Source organism: Delphinapterus leucas, chromosome 11 (genome assembly GCF_059928025.1).
Source record: "Delphinapterus leucas isolate spDelLeu-1000000601 "Yukka" chromosome 11, BTC_Dleu_Yukka2, whole genome shotgun sequence".
Lineage (NCBI taxonomy): Eukaryota > Metazoa > Chordata > Mammalia > Artiodactyla > Monodontidae > Delphinapterus > Delphinapterus leucas.
This window is the reverse complement of record NC_143139.1, coordinates 90,612,882-90,633,546: the sequence shown is the minus strand read 5'-3', so window position 1 is coordinate 90,633,546 and position 20,665 is coordinate 90,612,882. Positions and strand designations below refer to the sequence as shown.

The 20,665-nt window shown below is 46.9% G+C and overlaps 1 protein-coding gene across 1 annotated transcript; it reads right to left on the bottom strand.

The window, feature by feature from the left end:
- Positions 1-11,453: 11,453 nt before the first annotated feature.
- Positions 11,454-20,142, bottom strand: LOC111187870 (apolipoprotein L6-like). The gene is given in 5 exon segments (XM_022599937.3): positions 11,454-13,673; positions 13,675-13,778; positions 14,639-15,464; positions 17,898-17,985; positions 20,046-20,142. Coding segments are annotated over 4 exon segments (1,041 nt in total). The 5' UTR covers positions 17,981-17,985; positions 20,046-20,142; the 3' UTR covers positions 11,454-13,645.
- Positions 20,143-20,665: the final 523 nt, after the last annotated feature.

Here is a 20,665-nt window from a genome sequence, read left to right as displayed (position 1 = left end):
TTTCCAATGTATATTCTTTTTTGCATGGCTTTTATTACCTACTTATCATAGTGTGTCTTACTTTTAAAATGTAGTATTATAAGACAAATATTTTTCATATTGCTACACAGTTGTCATAAGGATTTTTTTTTTTTTGGCGGTACGCGGGCCTCTCACTGTTGTGGCCTCTCCCGTCGCGGAGCACAGGCTCCGGACACGCAGGCTCAGCGGCCATGGCTCACGGGCCCAGCCGCTCCACGGCACGTGGGATCTTCCCGCACCGGGGCACGAACCCGTGTCCCCTGCATCGGCAGGCGGACTCTCAACCACTGCATCACCAGGGAAGCCCAAGGTTATTTTTGATGACTCTATGCCATTTCATCAAGAGGGGATGTACCTTCGTGTTTATAGAAACACTCCCTTATGGTGGCACGTTGGGGTCTTCATGTTTCTGTCACCCTTATGAGTCCTTCATATAATGGCACCAACTTGTTCTGGTTGCTGCCTGCGCTCTGGTCAGCGATCAGCTCCATGCCCCGCTCTGTTCTCTGGCTTCGTGCAGTTCTTTGCAGAGGATCTCCCACGCAGGGGCTGGGGGCTACTTATCTTTCTAGTTAACTTGATGAAGGAAGTTACTTGCTGTTGCATTTGCAGATGGGGACCATTGAGAAGGTCTGAAGATATATCCTGATTAATCTAGCAACACCGTATGGCCTCCCAGGGCTTCTGGTTTTCATTTTTCTTTTAAGTAAAATTTGTTACTTCTTTGCATTTCGTGCCAACATTATTTCCTTGATACCTTAAATTGTTTTGAGGCGATTATGAATAATATAATGCTGTGTTTTCTAACTTGTTTTTTTACTCAATAGAAATATTATTCATTTTTAATACTTCCCTTTTGTTTTGCTGAATTTTTCCTAATTGTAATAGCTATGAAATGAATATTTCATGAATACCTAATGCTGGTTTTCTTTCCTGTTTTTTCAGTACTTATTTTTCTTATTTTGGTTCCATACTTTATTGCATTAGCTTGAATTCTTAAATTATTTAATTTTATGAAATTGACTTCCAGTATTGTCGGCAGCTAGTTTACAAAAACCACTTCTCTTCATGAAAAGGCAGTATGTTTTATTCCTAGATTTAAATATTTTATTAGGATTCGGTGCTGGATGTTCCGACTCTAATGAGATGGTCATAATTTTCCTTTTTTATTTATCCCAAGAATATAGTATATTATGTGCATACATTTCCATATATCAAATTATCCTTATATTTCATGGAAACCCCAACTTTGTCACTGTAGAATTTTGCATCAGTATGTTGTAGATTTATATTTTCTATTAGCGTGTTCAGTATGTTCATCTTAGAGCCACAGATGATAAAGAGCTATAGTTGTCTTTCCTTGTAATCAAGGTTTATTATTAGTGTTATATTTGCTTCAAAGAATAAACTCAGTAGCATATTGTGTTTTCTATTTCTGGGACAATTTATGTAGCACCAAAATTGCTTATTTTCTGAAAGCTTAAAAAACGTACAGATTTCCTTACATTTGCCACACCTTCATGGGATGCTTTTGATTTTTTTAAGTTGTTAATGTGAGTCATAAACGTGACTTCATTTCTCTTCCCCACTCCTGAAAAATGGCTCTCCCAGCCCACCTCCACGCCTATTCTTTTCTGAAGACTTGAGAAGTAATAACAAACCCTTGACATTTCAAACTGCACTTGGTTCTCATTTTCTGTAAACAGGTATCTCTCATGTCCTTTGAAAAGGCGTTTCACAGAAGTTGAAATACAATGGCCAGTAAATATATGAAAAGATGCTTAACATCGTTAGTAGCCAATAAATGCAAATTTAGGCCTCAGCAAGACACCACTTCTTTGATCATTTTGGCAAAAGTAAAAAGAATGAAAGCATCCTACGTTGTTGAGAAAGAAAGAGGGGCGTGTCCACCCTCAGACACTTGGTTGGATATAAAACGATATAACTTCTGGAAGGATGATGTGGAGTATCTCACAACATAAAAAGTACCTATGCCTGAAACTCAATACCCTCCCTCTAGAAATTCATCCTACAATGACATGTACACAGAGAAACACATGTAAAGATGTTCACCAGTTCCTTGAAGTGGTAAAAAGAATGGAAGCAATCTGAAATATCCATGCAGGGGGACTGCTTACATTAAAAGACATCAGTATTAAATAAATGCTTATGTATGTCTATTTATTTGTTTATTTATTTTTGGCTGTGTTGGGTCTTCGTTGCAGTGTGCGGACTTTCTCTAGTTGCCGTGAGCAGGCGCTACTCTTCGTTATGGTGCGCGGGCTTCTCATTGCTGTGGCTTCTCTTGTTGCAGAGCATGGGCTCTAAGTGCATGAGCTTCAGTAGTTGTGGCTCAAGGGCTCTAGCGCACAGGCTCAGTAGTTGTGGCACACGGGCTTAGTTGCTCCGCAGCATGTGGGATCTTCCCGGACGAGGGCTCAAACCCACGTCGCCTGCATTGGCAGGTGGATTCTTAACCACTGCGCCACCAGGGAAGCCCCAGAATAAAAGCTTATGGACGTGAAAAAGAACAAGGCAAATCTATATGAACTGACTTGGAAAGAGACACAGGATATATTAAGTAAAAGAAAAAATGTTGAAGAATACGATCCCGATTTTTTTTTTTTTTAAAGTATTGAACATGTGGCAAAAGACTAGGGGAAAATTCTGGAAGGAGATACAGCTGAGCAGGCTCAGCCTGGGGAAGGTTGCCAGGAGGGAAGACCCACACCTGTACCTTTCACTCATCTGTCTTATTGAAATTTGTTGCAAGAATCATGTGCTGATTTCATAATAAAAACCAATATGGTAAAAAAAAAAAAAAAGCGATATCTTTACGACTCACTCTTTTAGCATTATAAAACCTCCAACTTGGATAAAATTCATTTAGTGCAAGGAACACTGCTGAGCACCTAGTAAGACAAACAAAGCTTGGATAAATTGTTGTTAAATATTAATATTGTCATCTATTTAAAAAATTTATATGTGACAAGTTTTTCTAACCTGTTATTTTGGCGTTTTGTGGCATTTTATTTCAGGATGTCTCTTGTAGGCAGAGAATTATTCCAATCTACTTTTCACCCAGTTTGATACTCTTTACTTATTAATGCTATTAATATTAATTATTATTATTTATGGTCATAATTGTTCCACTTTGATTCGCGTCACCCTACGTGAGGAATTCTGCTTTTTTTTTCTTTACTCTCTTTTTATATTCTTCGCAGGCAGGCATGGCGAATAGATTTCAGCACGGCTGTGCAGAACAGCTTCTGGAAGGTAGAAATGTCTCTGCTTTCTTATCTACATGTACCTGATAAATGACAGCTACTGGGGACACATTAGAATAAGGGCTCCTAGTTCATGATACTATGTTTTTTATGTTTAGAATCATGATTGACTCTCTCCCCTGTCCTGGCTCAGAATAGATCTTGGGGAGAGAACTCTATTTTATTTTGGGGAAGAGGGGAGTGGGGAGTGAATAGGACTAAGGCAGAGAAAAAGCAGAATCAAGTCAAAGGATGGGGGTGGGAGACCCATGGCACTGAGGCGGTGGTGCTGGGTCTCCAGGAGATGGGCCGTTTCCTTACCGTTTTTTGTTTTTTGTTTTTGTTCTTTTTTTTGCAGTACGCGGGCCTCTCACTGTTGAGGCCTCTCCCGTTGCGGAGCACAGGTTCCGGACGCGCAGGCTCAGCGGCCATGGCTCACGGACCCAGCCGCTCCGCGGCATGTGGGATCTTCCCGGACCAGGGCGCGATCCTGCGTCCCCCGCATCGGCAGGTGGACTCTCCATCACTGCACCACCAGGGAAGCTCTCCTTACCGTTTTAATAAATATCCTCTGAGACGTTTGTGATTTATACATAGGAGTAGAGGTGAAATAGAACCCTGACTGTGTTTCACCACTTTCCCAGCTAGTTTCAGGAGTCGTCCTATTTCCTGTTCCATCACATTTCTGCAGCTACAACACATCTTCTGCTGGGAAAGCTCAGGATATCCCACTACCTGGGAAGAAGCTTGCTTTGCTTCAGTTCTCCCAAAGAAGGCATCATTCATACCCCTCTGGCTTAGACTCCCTGACGCTGAGGGGCCACATCTGGCCCCGGCAGTGGCCGCTCAGGCCCGCACACAAACGCGGCGAACCCTATCTCTCTGCTTTCTCCTCCATCCTCGAGGAGTGGTTGCTGGCTGAGCTTCTCTGCCTCGCGCCCTCATCTCTCCTCCCTCCCTTCCCTGTTCACCAGCTGGAGGCCAGTGCACTCCTGGAACCTGGGCTTGGGCTTGGAGTGAAGGAGAGGCTCTCTTGGACTGAAACCACATAATTAAATCCATTTTGCTAGAGACTCTGCTCTGCAGATTCAGGTCCAAACCAGGAGAAGAGGATGTGATTTCTGCTTTCCCTCTGCCATTGTCTCTTGTGCTAATACCTCCGTCAAGGACCACTGAGTAAGGAGGTATGGCTGGACCAAGGCCAAGTTCAGGCACTGCTGGGGGGTCCTGACTGCACAGCCAGGTGACGTCCTCCAAACTGACCACAGCAGGCTGCCAGCTGAGAGTCGCAGGAGCCAGAGGGGGTAACAGAGATGTTGCATTCTGCTCTGAATATACATTCTGATTTGGGGTTCATAAAATATGGTCCCTGTAGCTAAGGGACCCAGGATGAGATGTCTGTAATTGTAGGAAGGTCTCATGGGAAATAGGGCAGGCATGGGACATCAGACCCTCACCTTCACGTTAGGAGCTGGGATCACCCACAACCAGGGCCCGAGTCACTCCCCAATCCCCAGTGTCACCAGCTGTAGGTCAAGACAGTGCACTGTGGTCAAAAGAATTTGCCGAGGAAAGGGGAGGGTTTCCTGGGTGGATTCCAGTCGGGGCTGTAGTCATGGTGCTTCCGAGGGCTCCTGGGCACTTCTCTCTCTACAGATGACAATGGGTGCTGGATCAGAAGAGATGCAGCTTCACCCCGTAAAGGAGAAAACAGACCCCATAGTCATTCAGAGAGGCTGTGGCTTCAGACAGAGCTGAGACCTAGTGACTCAGGCCTGGGAGTTCACATGAAACTCATGGAAGACGGTGAAGGGGGAAAGAGTGCTGAGGATGGAACCCTGGGGAAGGGAACTGAGGAACAAAAGGCACCTTTTAAAGACTCTCAAAGGAAGTTGCCCAAGAGGCAGGATGATGACGCTCAGAAAGTTTTGCAAGAACTTCTGGTGTAAAGTTATCAGTGTCTCTTCTCTTAGCAATTATCCAAAGCAACAAAGAAACGATACAGGCACCATCTATTAGAAATTAGGGAAACTAGGTAATATAGGTTAAAAGGATGCCAAAAGCAATGGGAAGGATCAGGGTTTGGGAGAAAAGGGGAGAGGATGCTGATAATTGCAGATTTCAGAAAAAGCAGGCGATGAGTTCAGATTTCAGGAAAAAACGTGGCTCTTCAAGAGGAGGGAATTCCCACAGTGCAAAACTAAAATCACCCCCGCTTTTTTGGCTGTGCCACTTGTAGGATCTTAGTTCCCTGACCAGGGACTGAACCCAGGCCATGGCGGTGAAAGCCCTGAGTCCTAACCACTGGTCCACCAGGGAATCCCCTAAAATCCTTTTTTTTTAAAATAGTAAGAATAAAGTTCTCACTGAATCTGGATTTGTTCCAAGAAGATTGAAGATAAGACTAAATGAAGAAACGTAGTAAGACAAGTCATATTTGTAGGAAGTAATTGTTTGTCCTCGAGACAGAAAGGAGAAAAGAACCTGCATCGTGAAGAATCTGAAAACTGACCAATTCCATTGCCTGAGGAGAAATAAAGGCTGAACACTCACGTAGAAGGTTCTAGATCAGAAAGCACAGTTCTGCTCGTCTAGAACACAGACCAGGCTTCTTCCCTATTTGAATCTCCCACAAAAAGCTGGCCCATGAGAAAAAGCAACCAACGCAAGGTCCACACCAAGGGCTTCCCTGGTGATGGTGTGGTTAAGAATCTGCCTGCCAATTCAGGGGACAAGGGTTCGAGCCCTGGTCTGGGAAGATCCCACATGCTGCAGAGCAACTAAGCCCGTTCGTCACAACTACTGAAGCCCACAGGCCTAGAGCCTGCGATCTGCAACAAGAGAAGCCACCGCAATGAGAAGCCTGCACACTGCAACAAAGAGTAGCCCCCACTCACTGCAACTAGAGAAAGCCCACGTGCAGCAGCGAAGACCCAATGCAGCCAAAAATAAATAAATAAAATTAATTAATTAAAAAAGCATATATTAACCCAAGAACAACAAAAAACAATCAACCCAACTGAAAAATGGCAAAGCACGTGAACAGACATTTTTCCAAAGAAGATACACAAATGGCCAATAAGCACATGAAAAGACGCTCAGCATCACTAATCACTAAGGGCGATGCAAATCAAAACCACAGTGAGATACCACCTCATACCCAAAGGATGACTCATGAAAACAAAAACGAAAAACAAAAGTCCCAGAGAATAGCAAGTGTTGGCAAGACTGTGGAGAAGCTGGAACCCTTGTGCATTGCTGGCAGGAATATAAAATGGTGCAACCGCTGCCAATGGTGCAGCAGTTACTAAAAAGTAATAAAATTATAATGACCATGTGGCCAGGAATTCCACTTCTGGTTATATACCCAAAAGAACTGGAAGTATGGTCTAGAACAGGTATTTGTATATCCATGTCCATGTCGGCATTATTCACGATAGCTAAAAGGTGGAAACAACCCAAATGCCCATTGATGGCTGAATAAAAAGTGGTCTATCCATACAATGAAATAGTATTCAGTCTTAAGAAGAAATTAAATTCTGACAAGGAAAATACACGGATGAACCTTGAAGACATCAAACTAACTATGAAAAAAATGACTAAAGAAGAAAATTTAGGTGATACAAATAAACTTTATTTAACACTTCATGAAGCAGACAGCTTCCTTTTGGAGAAGTGTAAAACGGAGTGGAAGGCAAGAAGTGTCTATAGGGTAGAGAACAAAGAACAAGGAAGAAAAAACCAAAATATCTGATTGACTGAGGCCATATAGTCGACCTTGTTTGGGGTGAGAAGGCCCAGAGTTGGCTTGGTGTTCAGGGTTCGGCTGACTGGATATACTGCGTTTCTGGTCAAGCAGACCATTTACAGGAACGAGAAAGTTATCTAAGTTTCAGTTCACTGACAGTCACCCCAGGCAGGAGTATCTTGAACCTAGAAAGTTATTTCAACATAACTAAGTGAAATAAGCCACTCACAAAAGCCAAATATTGTATGATTCCATTTATCTGAGGCTCCTAGAACAGTCAAAGTTAGGGGCTTCCCTGGCGATCCAGTGGTTAGGACTCTGCTCTTCCACTGCCAGGGGGCCTGGGTTCAATCCCTGGTCGGGGAACTAAAATTCTGCGTGCCATGTGGTGTGACCAAAAAATATATATATATTCAAATTTATAAAGATATAAAGTGGAAGGGTGGTTTCCAGGGGCTGAGGGGCAGGGAGAATGGGGAGCTAGTGTTTAATGGGGACAGAGTTTCAGTCTGAGAAGACGAAAATGTTCTGAAGATGGATGGTGGTGATGGTTGCACAGCAATATAAAGTTGCTTAATGCCACTGATGAAATGATCAATTTTATGTGATATATATTTTACCACAATAACAAAATTACAAGACAAAAAGGAAGATAGTAACAACAACGACAAAAACAAACAGCAGATCAAGAGCACGCACCAGAAAAGTGAAGCCAAAAAGCTGATGAAAATCGTGAAAAATTATTTTGCAATTAATTTTCTTAAAGTTAGTGAAGCAATTTCCTCTACAACGCAAGGTTGTAAAACAGAGCTCTGAGGGCTCAAGGGAATCACAGCTAGACAACAGGAGGAATTCACTGGAAACTGGTAGAGCTTAGGAAAGAAAAGAAGAGAAAAGTAAATCTGTCACAGGAGCAAATGCTTACTGGAATTCATACAAGAAGAGACACTACTTAAAAAAAAACAACAACAACTAAGCAACACCAAAGACAGAGATGAGAAAAGTAAGCAAAATGAAGTGAAAATGAAATGCTAAAAAGGTTTGGCAAAAATACATGAAATAAAGGCAAAACGCCAACGTACGCTCATTGGAATCCCCAAAGAAGAAAACTGAGAAATGTGAACAGAACAAATATCTAAAGATAAAATGCAAAAAAAAAAAAAATTTCCATAATAACCCTCAGCACAAGAACAACTGAGCAGCAGCTACAGAAGCTGCAAGGATAGAAATCTTCAGAGGGTCTGTAAGGGGGTGTGCGTGTGATAATTTCGTAATTTTCCTTTTCCAGGATAATTTTTGGCGTGCTATTAGTTCTCAGGATTATAGAAGAAAAGATGTTTTGACTCACGATAGCTTAGATTTACTTCTTAGAATTCATCTGGAAACTGACAACGGTTTTTATCTTTCAGCTTTGTGCTCAAAACCTATTTACCTTTTACATGATCGTTATAAGAGGTGCCGACACTTCAGATAAGCAAGAGAGAGGATACAAATCTCTTTTGCTTCCACCACTCAGTATTTTGACTGTCACATTATTAAGGACAAAATAAGGGACTTTACATCCATTTTCTTCCATGTTGCTCCAAACAACATGTAAGGTCAGTGTGTTTACGTTCCTCACATCTCACAGCCAAGGAAAGGCCGGCTCAGTGGGGGGAATGTACTCACCCAGGCATCTCTCCCGGTGAGCGCAGCACGTGGATGCAGGTTGGTCCACGTTTTGCTTCTATGCTGGGTCCCCACAACTTCAAGACACATCTCTAACTTTGGAAAGTGAGGCAGATGTGATGAGACAGCTTTGAGCTGTGTTTCCAAGGGTCTGAGCCACAGCTGACCACTGTCTGCAGTGTTGCCTGGGCAGTGGACAGAGCTCTCAGGAAAAAAGTAGTTGCTTATCACCAGGTCGGGGGAGGTGCATACATATTTTGGCCTTCTCATCAGGAAAAGGGCTCAGATAGTGAACAGGTCAGAGGAAAGAGTGTGTTTACCTTGGACCAGAACCATGTCCGAGGACAGCTCTGCCCCTTTCCTCCCTTTCAGCTGCAGTGATGCTGAGTCTTCCTCATAGAGCAGCACTTCCCAGACTTAATGTACACACAAGTCCCCAGGGATCCTCTCCGATGGCTGATTCAGTTTCAGATGCCTGAAATTCTGCATTTCTAACCAAACTCCCAGGAAGCTCTGCTGTTGCCCATCCTAGATCAAACCTGAAAAGAAACTCAGTGGCAAGAAACACTTCTCAGGATGCCCCTGGCTTTCAAGTCCAAGTCCAGGCTTTTTACTATGACCCCTATGGTCCACTTGACGTGACCCCTATTTCCAGCCTCCACCTCCATTTTCATTTCTGCATGGTCCCCTGATGATCACAAGGCCCGTATCCAGAAAATTTAAAGAACTCCAACAAGTTCATTTAAAAAAGACAAATAGTCCAATAGAAAAATGCATGAGAAACTTGAATGGGCACCTCATTCCTGCCCATCGGAGGGCAGACAAAAACTCACAAGGTAGAGGGGGCTGTTGTTGACCACACTGGGAATCCAACTGGGCAGAAGCCACCTTCAGGGAAAGCCTCAGCTGGGAAGCTGGCTGTGGCATTTGGGGAACTCACAGGAAATTGCCTCTGGGGCTGATCTTGAACTTGGGGCATCCTTGGAACTCATAGGAAGTTGTCTCTGGGGCTGATGTTGAGCTCACTGGCTGTCCACCTGATGACTGAGCTCCACTGGGATAAGGAAAGAGGCCACACCCCTTCCCCTGCAGTGTGCCCTCTACTGACAAAGCTCAACCTAGAGCTAGCTGTCAAAGGAGAACAGTCAAGAGGGTCCAGTGCAGGGTCCCAGGCAGTGCACTTAAGGGCGGATTTGGAGCAGAGAAGTAACACATTGATAACTGGCACAGGGACAAAATGTTAATGGTTGTGAATCTGGGTGAAAGGATACGTATGGGAGTTCTTTCTACTATTCTTGAACTCTTCTGTATGTTTGAAATTACTCCTAAATTAAAGAACTTAAATAAAAGAATGCCATTCATTGAAACTGGCCAAAATAAGACTTTGGGGAGGATGATTTCTTGATTTTAAAAACTGCATTGGACTCTAGAAGAGAATTTGATTTTGGTCTTTGATTCTTTTGGACTTTAAAAGATTTTGATTTAATTTTTAAAAGGTTAGGAAGTAACGGAAAGAACCAAACTTGGGTCTGCTCACCCACGCACAGTAAAGCCAACCTACTGACACCGAGTTGTGGTGAAGGAAAGTGCAACGTTCATTGCAGGCACCAAGCAAGGAGTCTAGGCAGCTCGTGCTCAAAAGACCCGAACTCCCTGATGGGTTTCAGGGACAGGTTTTTAAAGACAAGGTGAGGGGGGTGGGTGGTGTGGTGTGTGATCAGCACGTGGACATTCTTCTGATTGGTGGGTGGTGAGGTAATCAGGAGTCAACATCATCAACCATCTGGTTCTAACTGGTCTGGGGTCTGCATGCTTGTGGGCAGCATGCAGTTAACTTCTCCCACCTGGTGGGGGCTTCAGTATCTGCAAAACAGCTCAAAGGCCACGGCTCAGAGTATTATCTACAGCCCTTCAGGAGGAGCGAAATGTTCTTGCCTTTGTTTAATGGCTAAACTGTTATTATTTTGTCTTGCTTGACTGTTTTCCTTTCTTTCTACATTTTCTCACTTCTCTGATTAATGTATTCTCTGGAGCTTCGGGAAGGCTTAGGAGGCTAAAGTTTTTCTACAGACAAGAGGCAACCAGAGGACACTGGGGGGTGTAGGGGGAGTGTATCAAGGGTGTCTGGTAGCTGATTGCTCCCTCTCACCAGGGCATGTGATTGCGTGTGTCTTCCTCCTCTTACTAAACTGTAGATTACACCTCAGAGCTAATATGTTTCTCAGAACTCCTGACTGACTGTGATGGAGGGCCTTGTACCACCTTGGGGGCACTCATGAAGAACCCCACTTAACCCAGAAGAGAGAGGAAGACAGTGGTGGGTGTGGGGTTGCCCTGAGTAACACGGGGAGTTGATGGGCTTCTCTTGGCCAGGAGGGCAAAGACTTAACTAGTGGGGAGATGAAATGAGGGGAAGGTGTTTGTTCACCAGAATTCCGGTGACCTAAAAGAGCATGCTTCCAGGAAGTAGATCCTGATGGGGAAGCAGCTGGGTGCTGAAGGCATTTCAGGGAGGAAGAGAGCAGAGGAGCTGCTTGGGCTGTGAGGCAGGAAGTATGGGCCAGAGAGAGGGGGCAAGAGGAAAGTCTTTTTTCCAGAAGCTTCTGCCCCTGTGGAAGAATCTGGGAACCAGAGAAGCAGGTGACAAGGGAAAGCTGAGCCTCTCCCACCCCCTCTGGTGCTGGCTCAGAGCATTAGTAAGGATTCTTCAAGTTTCTGTCAAGGGTATTTTCTCCCAGGTTGCTGTGAGCCTGGTGCTGCAAATCTGCACCCAGAGGGAGTCCTGGATTTTATTCAGGCTACACTTATTTTGTGGCTGAAGAAACCAAAACTCAGAAATGGGACCAGGCAAATAAGTGTCAGAGATGAGTCTTGAGTTTCCATTCTGATTTCTTCTTTTCTTTTTTTCTTCGAAACTTTCCACAAAACAAACAAAACCCCAAGCTTCATGACTACGTATTTTGTGCAGGTATTATCTTTTTTATTTGTTAATTTAAAAAGAATATTTATTTATTTGGCTGCATTGGATCTTCATTGCGGCATGTGGGATCTTTCATTGTGGCGAGTGGGCTCTTTGTTGCGGCGTGCAGGCTTCTCTAGTTGTGGCACATGGGCTCCAGAGCCCACGGGCTCAGTAGTTGCAGCGTGTAGGCTTAGTTGCCCCATGGCATGTGGGATCTTAGTTCCCTGACCAGGGATCAAACCTGCGTCCCCTGCGTTGGAAGGCAGATTCTTAACCACTGGACCACCAGGGAAGTCCCTGTGCAGGTATTATTATTGACAATGTTTATTCGGGACTTTAAGGATGCTCATGCACACTAAAAGAACAATATTAAATGGGGCGAAAGCTGTTTACTTACTGTTATGCTCATGAAAATATTATAACAGCAACAAAAGCAGGAACCACACGGCCTGGGGTGACTACTTAAAACCCCTAGATCATAAGAGAGTTCCCATAGCCATCCTAGAAACCAGCATCAGCAAAGGCACATGACCCAGTCCTGACCAGTCAGAGTGGGGTCCCTGGACTTTTGCCCCTCCCCTTTCCATGTGGGAGTCCCCCAGCTAGCAGCAGGCACACCTGGAGGTGCTGAGGCCACGGTGCCTGAATGTGGCGGAAGTCTGTCTGAGAAATGGAAAGACAGATGCTTGATGACATCATTTTCATCCTCTGGATCCACACACACCTGAAGCCCACTGATCCCCTATGCTTTTTAAGTACATGAGCCAATAAATTCCTCTCTTTTTCATATGCCAGTTTGAACTGGTTTTGGCCACTTAACAAAATGATGACTAATATATGTCTAATTAAAGCGTTGTAGGTACAGTCAAGAGAATATTTTGCAACATGGAAAAGTAATGTCTATAAAAACTCTGTGAAACATGGAAGGGTAGGAAATATTGCTAAGTGAAAACAACAAAATGGAAAGTTATAGATCTGTAGGCAAATGAGGGAGTTGAGAATGCAAGAGAAAGAAAACTCAGTGAGTTACAGAAAAAAAATCTACTCTACAATGCAGCCTTGAGAGAGGGTCCCCAGCAGGCAGTAATGTCCAAAGCAAGAAAAGCACAGAAACAAAATTCTCCACCAAAATACCAGCACCCTCTCACTGTTGTGGCCTCTCCCGTTGCGGAGCACAGGCTCCGGACGCGCAGGCTAAGCGGCCATGGCTCATGGGCCCAGCCACTCCGCAGCATGTGGGATCCTCCCGGACCGGGGCACGAACTTGTGTCCCCTGCATCGGCAGGCGGACTCTCAACCACTGCGCCACCAGGGAAGCCCCTTTCCCCCATTCTTTACTTTCCTGAATTTTAAAAAGTTGTATTGAATGTCCATACACTACTTTTAAAATAGCAGCTGAAACATAGGAAAGAAAAAAATAGGTGTAAGATGGGTGAACGGGGAAGCCAGGAGAGTTCCTACAGGTTCCTGTGCCTTGAGGAGCCCAAGAACTTCTGTTGTGGGGAGGATGGAGGGGCTCCTTCCTGATGGGAATCAGGCTGAGCAGGTTGCGGTGACATCCTTTTATGTGCAAACCCAGGATCTTCTCCAGCGATTACTGCCCAGGTCGGGGAGGGGGAGGACAGAGGGCCAACACAAGCTGAGTTGATACAAAAGAGAGAACCCAGCATACCCTTCATTCCCAGGGCCCTTCTATCTGGTGTCAGCACTTAATACAGAGCCTGGGGTCAAATAATACACGTTTCACGTGGGCTGACTCTGCATGCGAGGGAGGGAGCAGGGGCGGTGAAGGGGTCCAGGGAATGAGTTACACACATGAAGGAGGGAGGGATGGGACAGGCTGACCTCCCTTACCTTACAGTGTGACACTCACCACTGACAGCACCCTCAACACCCTCGTAGACCTGTCAGCTGCTGAGTCTCCAGGCATTGCCTCTGCCAACCTCGCCCCACCACCGCCGTGGTCCCCTTTTCTTCCACTCAGAGACCCCTGGGCTCAATTGTCTTCATCCTCTCCTGTCCCCTGGGATCCTGCTTTCCCTGGTGGCAGAGGTACAGTCCCCATGGTTCCTTCCGAAGACGAGCTCACAGGCTTTTTTTCTTGGGAGAGTTTCTGGAAAACACACACACACACACACACACCAATCAAAGGAAAGCTACAGAAGGCTCCCATGCAGCATGGCGTGGAGATCCAGGCCCGGGCTCAGAGGTCAGGCTCCCGGGCTGTCATCCTGACTCTTCCTCCACATAGTTGCAAGCATTTGGCAAGTTGCATAAGCTCGCTTTTGAACACCACAGCCCGGGGGATGAAACAGCAAAAATGTATTTTCTCATAGTTCTGGAGGCTGCAAGCCTCAGATCCAGGTGCTGGCCAATCGAGTTCCCGGTGAGGACTCTCCCTGGCTTGCAGACAGCTGCCTTCTTTCTTCGTCCTCACAGGGCCTTTCCTCTGTGCCGGTGCAGGCAGAGGAAGAGAGAGCCCTGTGTGTTTCCTCCTCCTCTTATAAGGACACCAGTCCTCTAGGATTATGGCACCACCCCCACAAACTCATTCAACCCAAATCACCTCCCCAAACCCCCATCTCCAAAAAGTCACCTTGGGGCTTAGGGATTCTACATATAAATGTTAGGGGGACACGTTTCAGCCCATAACACTCCCTGTGGCTCAGTGTCCTGTTCTGTACAACTGGGAAGACCCTCTGCCCAGCACATGGACCTCAAGGGGCGCCGAGGGAGAGGCAGAAGGCATGACCAGGTCTCTCCAGGACTGGCACCACTATCTCCAAGATGAACACGATACCGTTTGGACCTTCAGGGCCACCAGACACCCCATGTCCTTGGGAACATCCATGCAAACTCCACACACACACACGGGCTTCGTCATCACCCTTCCCATAAGCCCTGGTGCCCATAAGCGCCGGTTAAAGCTTCCCCCTCCTCCAGCCCCACCCACGAGGGAAACCACAGCCTCACCTTCTGCTGCAGGCTCTCATAGCACCGGGTGAATTCTGTCAGCTTCCTTTCCAGCTCCCAAGCCTGCGCCCTTAGCTCTTCCGCCAGCTCTGATTTTGTTCCCTCCTTCAGCTGTTTCCAGTCCTTCAGGAGGGAGGCCAAGCCCACACTGAGGGAGAAGCCAGCCATTGCAGTACCCAGCAAGCGAGCCTTTGTTTTCATCACCAGCGTGGTACCTTCAAAAGCCCTTTGCACCTGCCTGCTCCTCCGGGCTGAGACTTGGCCAGTGGTCAGGAGATTCTTGGCAGCAGTGGCCAGGCGCGGGTTGGCCCTGGCTATCTGAAAGGCACGGATGCTCTTCCGGATATCCTTGACGGTGCTTTCACCATCCTGGACCACCTTTCCGGCAGCCACGACATAGGCTGCCCCAGCTCTCCTGACCTCTTGGGCACGGGTGGGCACTAGGCTACCGACATAAGCTTGGGCTTCTTGACTGTGAAAGCGTTCCAGAACGTTGGTCAAGATGCTGGTGACCTCCCCTGCTTTCCCCAAAACTCTACCAGCAGCGGAGAGTATCAGGCTTCCTCCTGCTACTGCCGGAGCGAGGACCAAGCCCAGGATGCTCATGACTTCTGAGGCCACAGCGATGGAATTGGCCACTATGCTGGTCTTGGTGAGTGTTCTGTGGGTTGTGTCGACGTGGTCTGCAAGGGTATGGAGCTTTCTGATGCCCACTTCCAGCTCCCCTTTCAGGATGGGAAACTCTTCCAAAAATATTCTTTCTTCAGCTGACAGGTCACTATCTTGCCACTCCACATCTTCATATGGAAGAATGTCATCTTCGTCCCTGTGGATGAGTGAAATAAAGATGTTCAGTCTCCCGGATGGGAAAGCCAAATTCGTAGTCAAGCCCATGTGGTTTCTGGATGTTCTTGCCCCTCCAGACTTTCAATCCTCCCTGCATCTTCCTAGCATCTCTGTTACCTCTAACTCAACTGTGAAAAGTCCCAGAGCATTGCTGGGAGCTGCTGGTTCCCTGAAGAGAGCACATAAGAGGGGGATCTGGAGGGAAATGGGAGAAACGAAGCCCTGGCCAAGAGATGGAAGAGGTGGATTAGTGCTGAGGGACTTTTTCAACCTTGTTCAAAGAGGCTATGGGAACTGTCACGAGGAGGGGCAGTGGGAAACGCAAGGACCCAAGTCAAGATAAGGAACCTGGGACGAATTGCTGGGAGGGAGAGGGCTGGGAAAAACAGGAGGAAGCAGAGTCCCGCTGTTGGGCCGGAGGTTGGGAGTCCTGTACGCGTAGAGGTGAGTGAGGGGGAAGAGGCGCCATATTGTATAATACATCCCCCACTTTGATGACCTTGGTTTTTTTTCTGCTTGTGGGATCTTAGTTCCCTGCCCAGGGATCTAACCCTTGCCCCCTGCAGTGGAAGCGCAGAGTCTTAACCATTGGAGCGCCGGGGAAGTCTCCACTTTGATGAACTTGAATTCGGTGCTCTGCCGTGCCTCCGGAGTTGCACAGTGAGAGGGCTGAGAGAAATGACTGCTAAAGCTCTGAATGTTCTCCTTGGCACTTGGCCCGCTCTCCTTGCTCTCTCCAGCAGAACTGGTTCTTCACGGGAGAAATCAGGGACAAAAGGACCCAGCCCCTTCCCGCCCCCCCCCGCCCCCCCCCCCCCCCCCCCGTCTTCTCACAGTAGGCAGTCCTGAGGGATTTTTGCCAGCCCAGCTGAGTGTGGCTTTCATGGGACAGCAGTCTCGGGGGGGGGGGGGGGGGGGGGAGAACAAAGCCCTCTCCTTCAGGAACTTTCCTGGGTGCATTGCCTTCAGGGCAAGCTGAGGAGGCCTGGTGATAACACAGATTCCCTGCCCACAGGAGGGTGTCAGAGCTGGAAGGAGCCCTAGGGAAGATCTAAGCTTCCTATTTTACTTTTCTGTGGAGGGAACAGAAGCCCAGAGCGGGGCAGGGCTCTCACCCAACGGAAGGTGTGAGGTTGACACGCAGCTTTGAATGGGGACTCAGAGCTCCAGCCCGTCCTCTCATCGGGACAGTTGATGTGAGGGATTCCTCACTGAGGTATATATACACATGCCTTTTAATCTCTCTTCACACACACACACACACACACACACACACACACACACAGTTCCTCAATGGAAAAGGTTAGAAACCAAATATACTACCAAGGAAGCCTTTAGTGTTAATGAAGTAATTAATTTAGGCCCAGTTGTCAGTTAACCAGTAGCCGTAAATCAGTTGACAGAGCAAAAAGTACCCCGGGACTTGCAGTGGGGATGGGGCGGATGGCAGCAGGGAGGGTAACCCTGCTGAGAGACCCCCAGCTTCACAGACACCACCATGCAGCCCACCCTGATCTCTCTGCTTCCTCAGGTTTGCAGGGACGAAGAGAAACAACAGAGAGATTTGTACCTGCAAAGATCGACAGCGCGGGGAGAAAGTGGGATGGTGGTGGTGGGATGAACTGGGAGATTGGGATTGACATATATACGCTACTATGTATAAAAGAGATAACTAATAAGAACCTGCTGTAAAAATAAATAAATAAAATAAAATTCCAAAGGAAAAAAAAAAAGATCAATAACGCCGCTTTGCATTCACTGCGAAGTTTTGTCTTTCACGTGGTTGGTAGCTAACAGGAGCTTGGCTTCGTGTGTGTGTGTGCGTGTATGTGTGTGTGTTCTGTGGGATCTTTGTTCCCCGACCAGGGATCAAACTCAGGGCCCCAGCAGTGAGAGCACTGAGTCCTAACCACTGGATCGCCAGGGAATTCCCTTCTTGTGTTTTTAAATTAAACTAAATGCATCCCGCATTAGGTAATGATGCCTCCTGACACAGTGAAAATTGCAATTCCCTCAGCAGACATTTGTTGATTGTCCATATTGGGCTGGTGATACCTGCTGATGAATGGACACTTGGGCTTAAATTCATGAATGCAGTAACACTAAAGGGCCTTTTTGGTGATACATGAACCTCAGAGAGGTGAGGCCCGAAGGGGCAATTTCTGGCCTCAGAGTCCTATTACCCAATGTCATGTACCCGACAAGAACTTGACTTGTGCTCCAAAATATTTAATGTAGCCGGTGGAATATTTTTTCCCCTGGGAGACATATATACGTAACAGAGACCAGTTGGAGGGCAGGGCATACTTTATGGCTGATGCCCTTGGAACACGTTTGTCGCGTGTCATGAGGATGCCTAAACATTTCTGCAGAAGTAGCCCTTTCCCCAAGGAAAAAGCCCTCTGGGTTTTACCTTTGCAGACCGACACCAGCCTTGCATAATGCTTTCCCTGCCTGGGTGTCCAGCAGATTCTGTGGCATCAAATCCGTGTTCATTTTGCCTGTGGGAGAATGAGAGCTGTCACCACACGTCAAAGGATTTTCTGGTTGGAAACAGAAACCAAGTTTACTGCAGGGGCCACGAAACCATATGAAATTCAAGTATGGAGGGATTTTAGATGGTGCGGAATCAAGATAATAATAAACACACAATGTACAAAATATTTGCAAACTGCTGTTTTTACATTTTATGTTGAGGTGGAGCTTATATAGGATAAATACTCAAAAGGAAGTCCTCAACTCAGTACATTCTGACATTACACACCTGAGTCATCACCTCCCAGATCAAGATAGAGAACAGAAGATTCCCTTAACCCCCTGGCGGTCAATCCGCACCCGGCCCGGGGCGGTGGGGGGGGGCGCTGTTTAACCACTATCCTGATTTCCATAACCATTGATTAGTTTGCCTGGTCTTGAACTTCATGTCAATTCAGTCATTTGTTCGGTTTCTTTCGCTCCACACAACGTCTGTGAAATTCTTTCATGTTGTGGTTTTAAAAACGTTCAGTAGCTTTAAAAATGTTTACCATGGGCTTCCCTGGTGGCGCAGTTGTTAAGAATCTGCCTGCCAATGCAAGGGACATGGGTTCGAGCCCTGGTCCCGGAAGATCCCACGTGCCGCAGAGCAACTAAGCCCTTGCGCCGCAACTACTGAGCCTGCGCTCTAGAGCCTGCGAGCCACAACTACTGAGCCCATGTGTCACAACTACTGAAGCCCGTGTGCCTAGAGCCCGTGCTCCGCAACAAGAGAGGCCACTGTAATGAGAAGCCCGTGCACCTCAACGAAGAGTTGCCTCCACACACCACAACTAGAGGAAGCCCGCGCGCAGCAACAAAGACCCAACGCAGCCAAAAATAAATTTAAAAAAAAAAAAAAGATTGCTATGTAGTATTTCATTATAGGAATACACTACAAAACATGCACTTGGTAAGTGGGGGAGCCCAGTGGGAGTCCAGCCAGGTCTAGAATGGTAGATCTCAATCAGGGGCATGTTTCCTCCCCGGGGGATATTGGTAATGCCTGTAGACATTCAGGGGTCCGGTGGAGGCACTGCTACTGGCATCTAGTGGGTAGAGGCCAGCGATGCTCGACACCCTACAATGCACAGGACGGCCCCCACAGCAAAGAATGGTCCAGCCCAAAATGTCAGTGGTACTGAGGCTGAGAAACCCTGGGGGAGCCCCATTCTTTACCAGCACCCCCTAAAACTTCCCCCATTTTTCATATTAGTCTTATCAGATGAAGGGCTATAGTGACAGTGGGGAACCCTTTGGTCCCATCAGGTCCCATCCCCTCTCTACTGACAGTCTCTCAGTGGATGTCAGAGGATGTTATGTTGGGAGAGGGATGGAAATGATGGGAGAGGATTAGAGATGTTTTTCTCATATGAGAGCTTTTTTTTATGAGTTTCTCTTTGCAGTTTTGGGAGACTTCAGCTCCACTGTATCCTGCCCCTTTGCCTGCAAACCAAGTCCCTCACGCACCCCACCAGCGTCAGAAAAGTCGGTTACTCTGAAACACAGCTTTGAGATAATCCTCTTAATCTTTATCACCAACACCCCCTACTCCCAAACTACACTAAAAAAACCTACAACCCAAGAAACACTGCAGGTTGCAATTTTGAGACAACTCATTCAGCACTTTTTCTACAAAGATGACAGCCCTAAACCAGTCCTGCAGAGAACGTCTAGGGAAATGCCTTGGCCCATGCCGTCTCCTCCTTTCTGGGGTCCAGGCTCTGTCTCTCTCTCTCTAGGATCCTGGGGTCCCCAGCCGATGGAGGGGAAGACGCAACTTGGTTGGTCTAATCATACACTTAATCATGCTTTTATTTAAACTTCAAATACTCCTGAAGGAGAGATTTCCATCCTGATTTATCAGTAACGAAGCTGAACTTCAGACCCAGTCTCACATTAGGAACTGGCTGGATGGGGATGTGAACCCCTGGGGGGTTCCTGACAACAGCTCTTTTTCCCAAACCAAGTGCAGGTGGCCAACCCCTTGGGCACATTGTCCTTTAGAGGCCCCAAATCAGCCCTCCTCCTTGGTGTGCTGTCCCACCTGTTCTCAGTGAAGCTCTCACTGTGGCCTCAGGTTCCGAGGGCCTTCTGCTCTCTCCTCTCCGGAGGTCTCTGGTCCAGCAGGGGGCTGTGAGCGTCTGGGCTGCAGGAAGACAAAGACGAAGTGCAGAGTCTCTAGCTGGTTCTTCTCACTAGGGGAAAGGCCCGAGGCTCTGATTGCAAAACTGGGTCCAGGTTCAATGAGTCAGGCACAGAAATGCCAATGCCCAAGGCAGCTCTTTCGGGAAGACCCTGGCGCTTATTGCGAAATGGCTTGAACTTTTACATTCCTTTCTGCTTCTTTCTCTAATAGATGTGCAACTAAGTGGACAGCTGAATCCAAGTCAGGCCTGAGTCTCTCCTCTCCTGGTCCTAGCTGCGCCAAGGGCAGAACAAGGGTGGTTACGTCCTGCAAGGACTCAAGTCGAGCAGACCACCTGGAGTGCTGTCACTGTGGGCCAGTTCCTCAACTGCCCTTGGCCTCAATTCCCCATCTGTTAAATGGGTATTTATTAAACTAGCCCTTGTGAGGGAGAGCTATGTTGAGGAGCCCCGGAGCAAGCGAGGGAACGTCCTGCGAGGAAGCAATGCCCAACAAATGCATCAACACCCCTGATGATG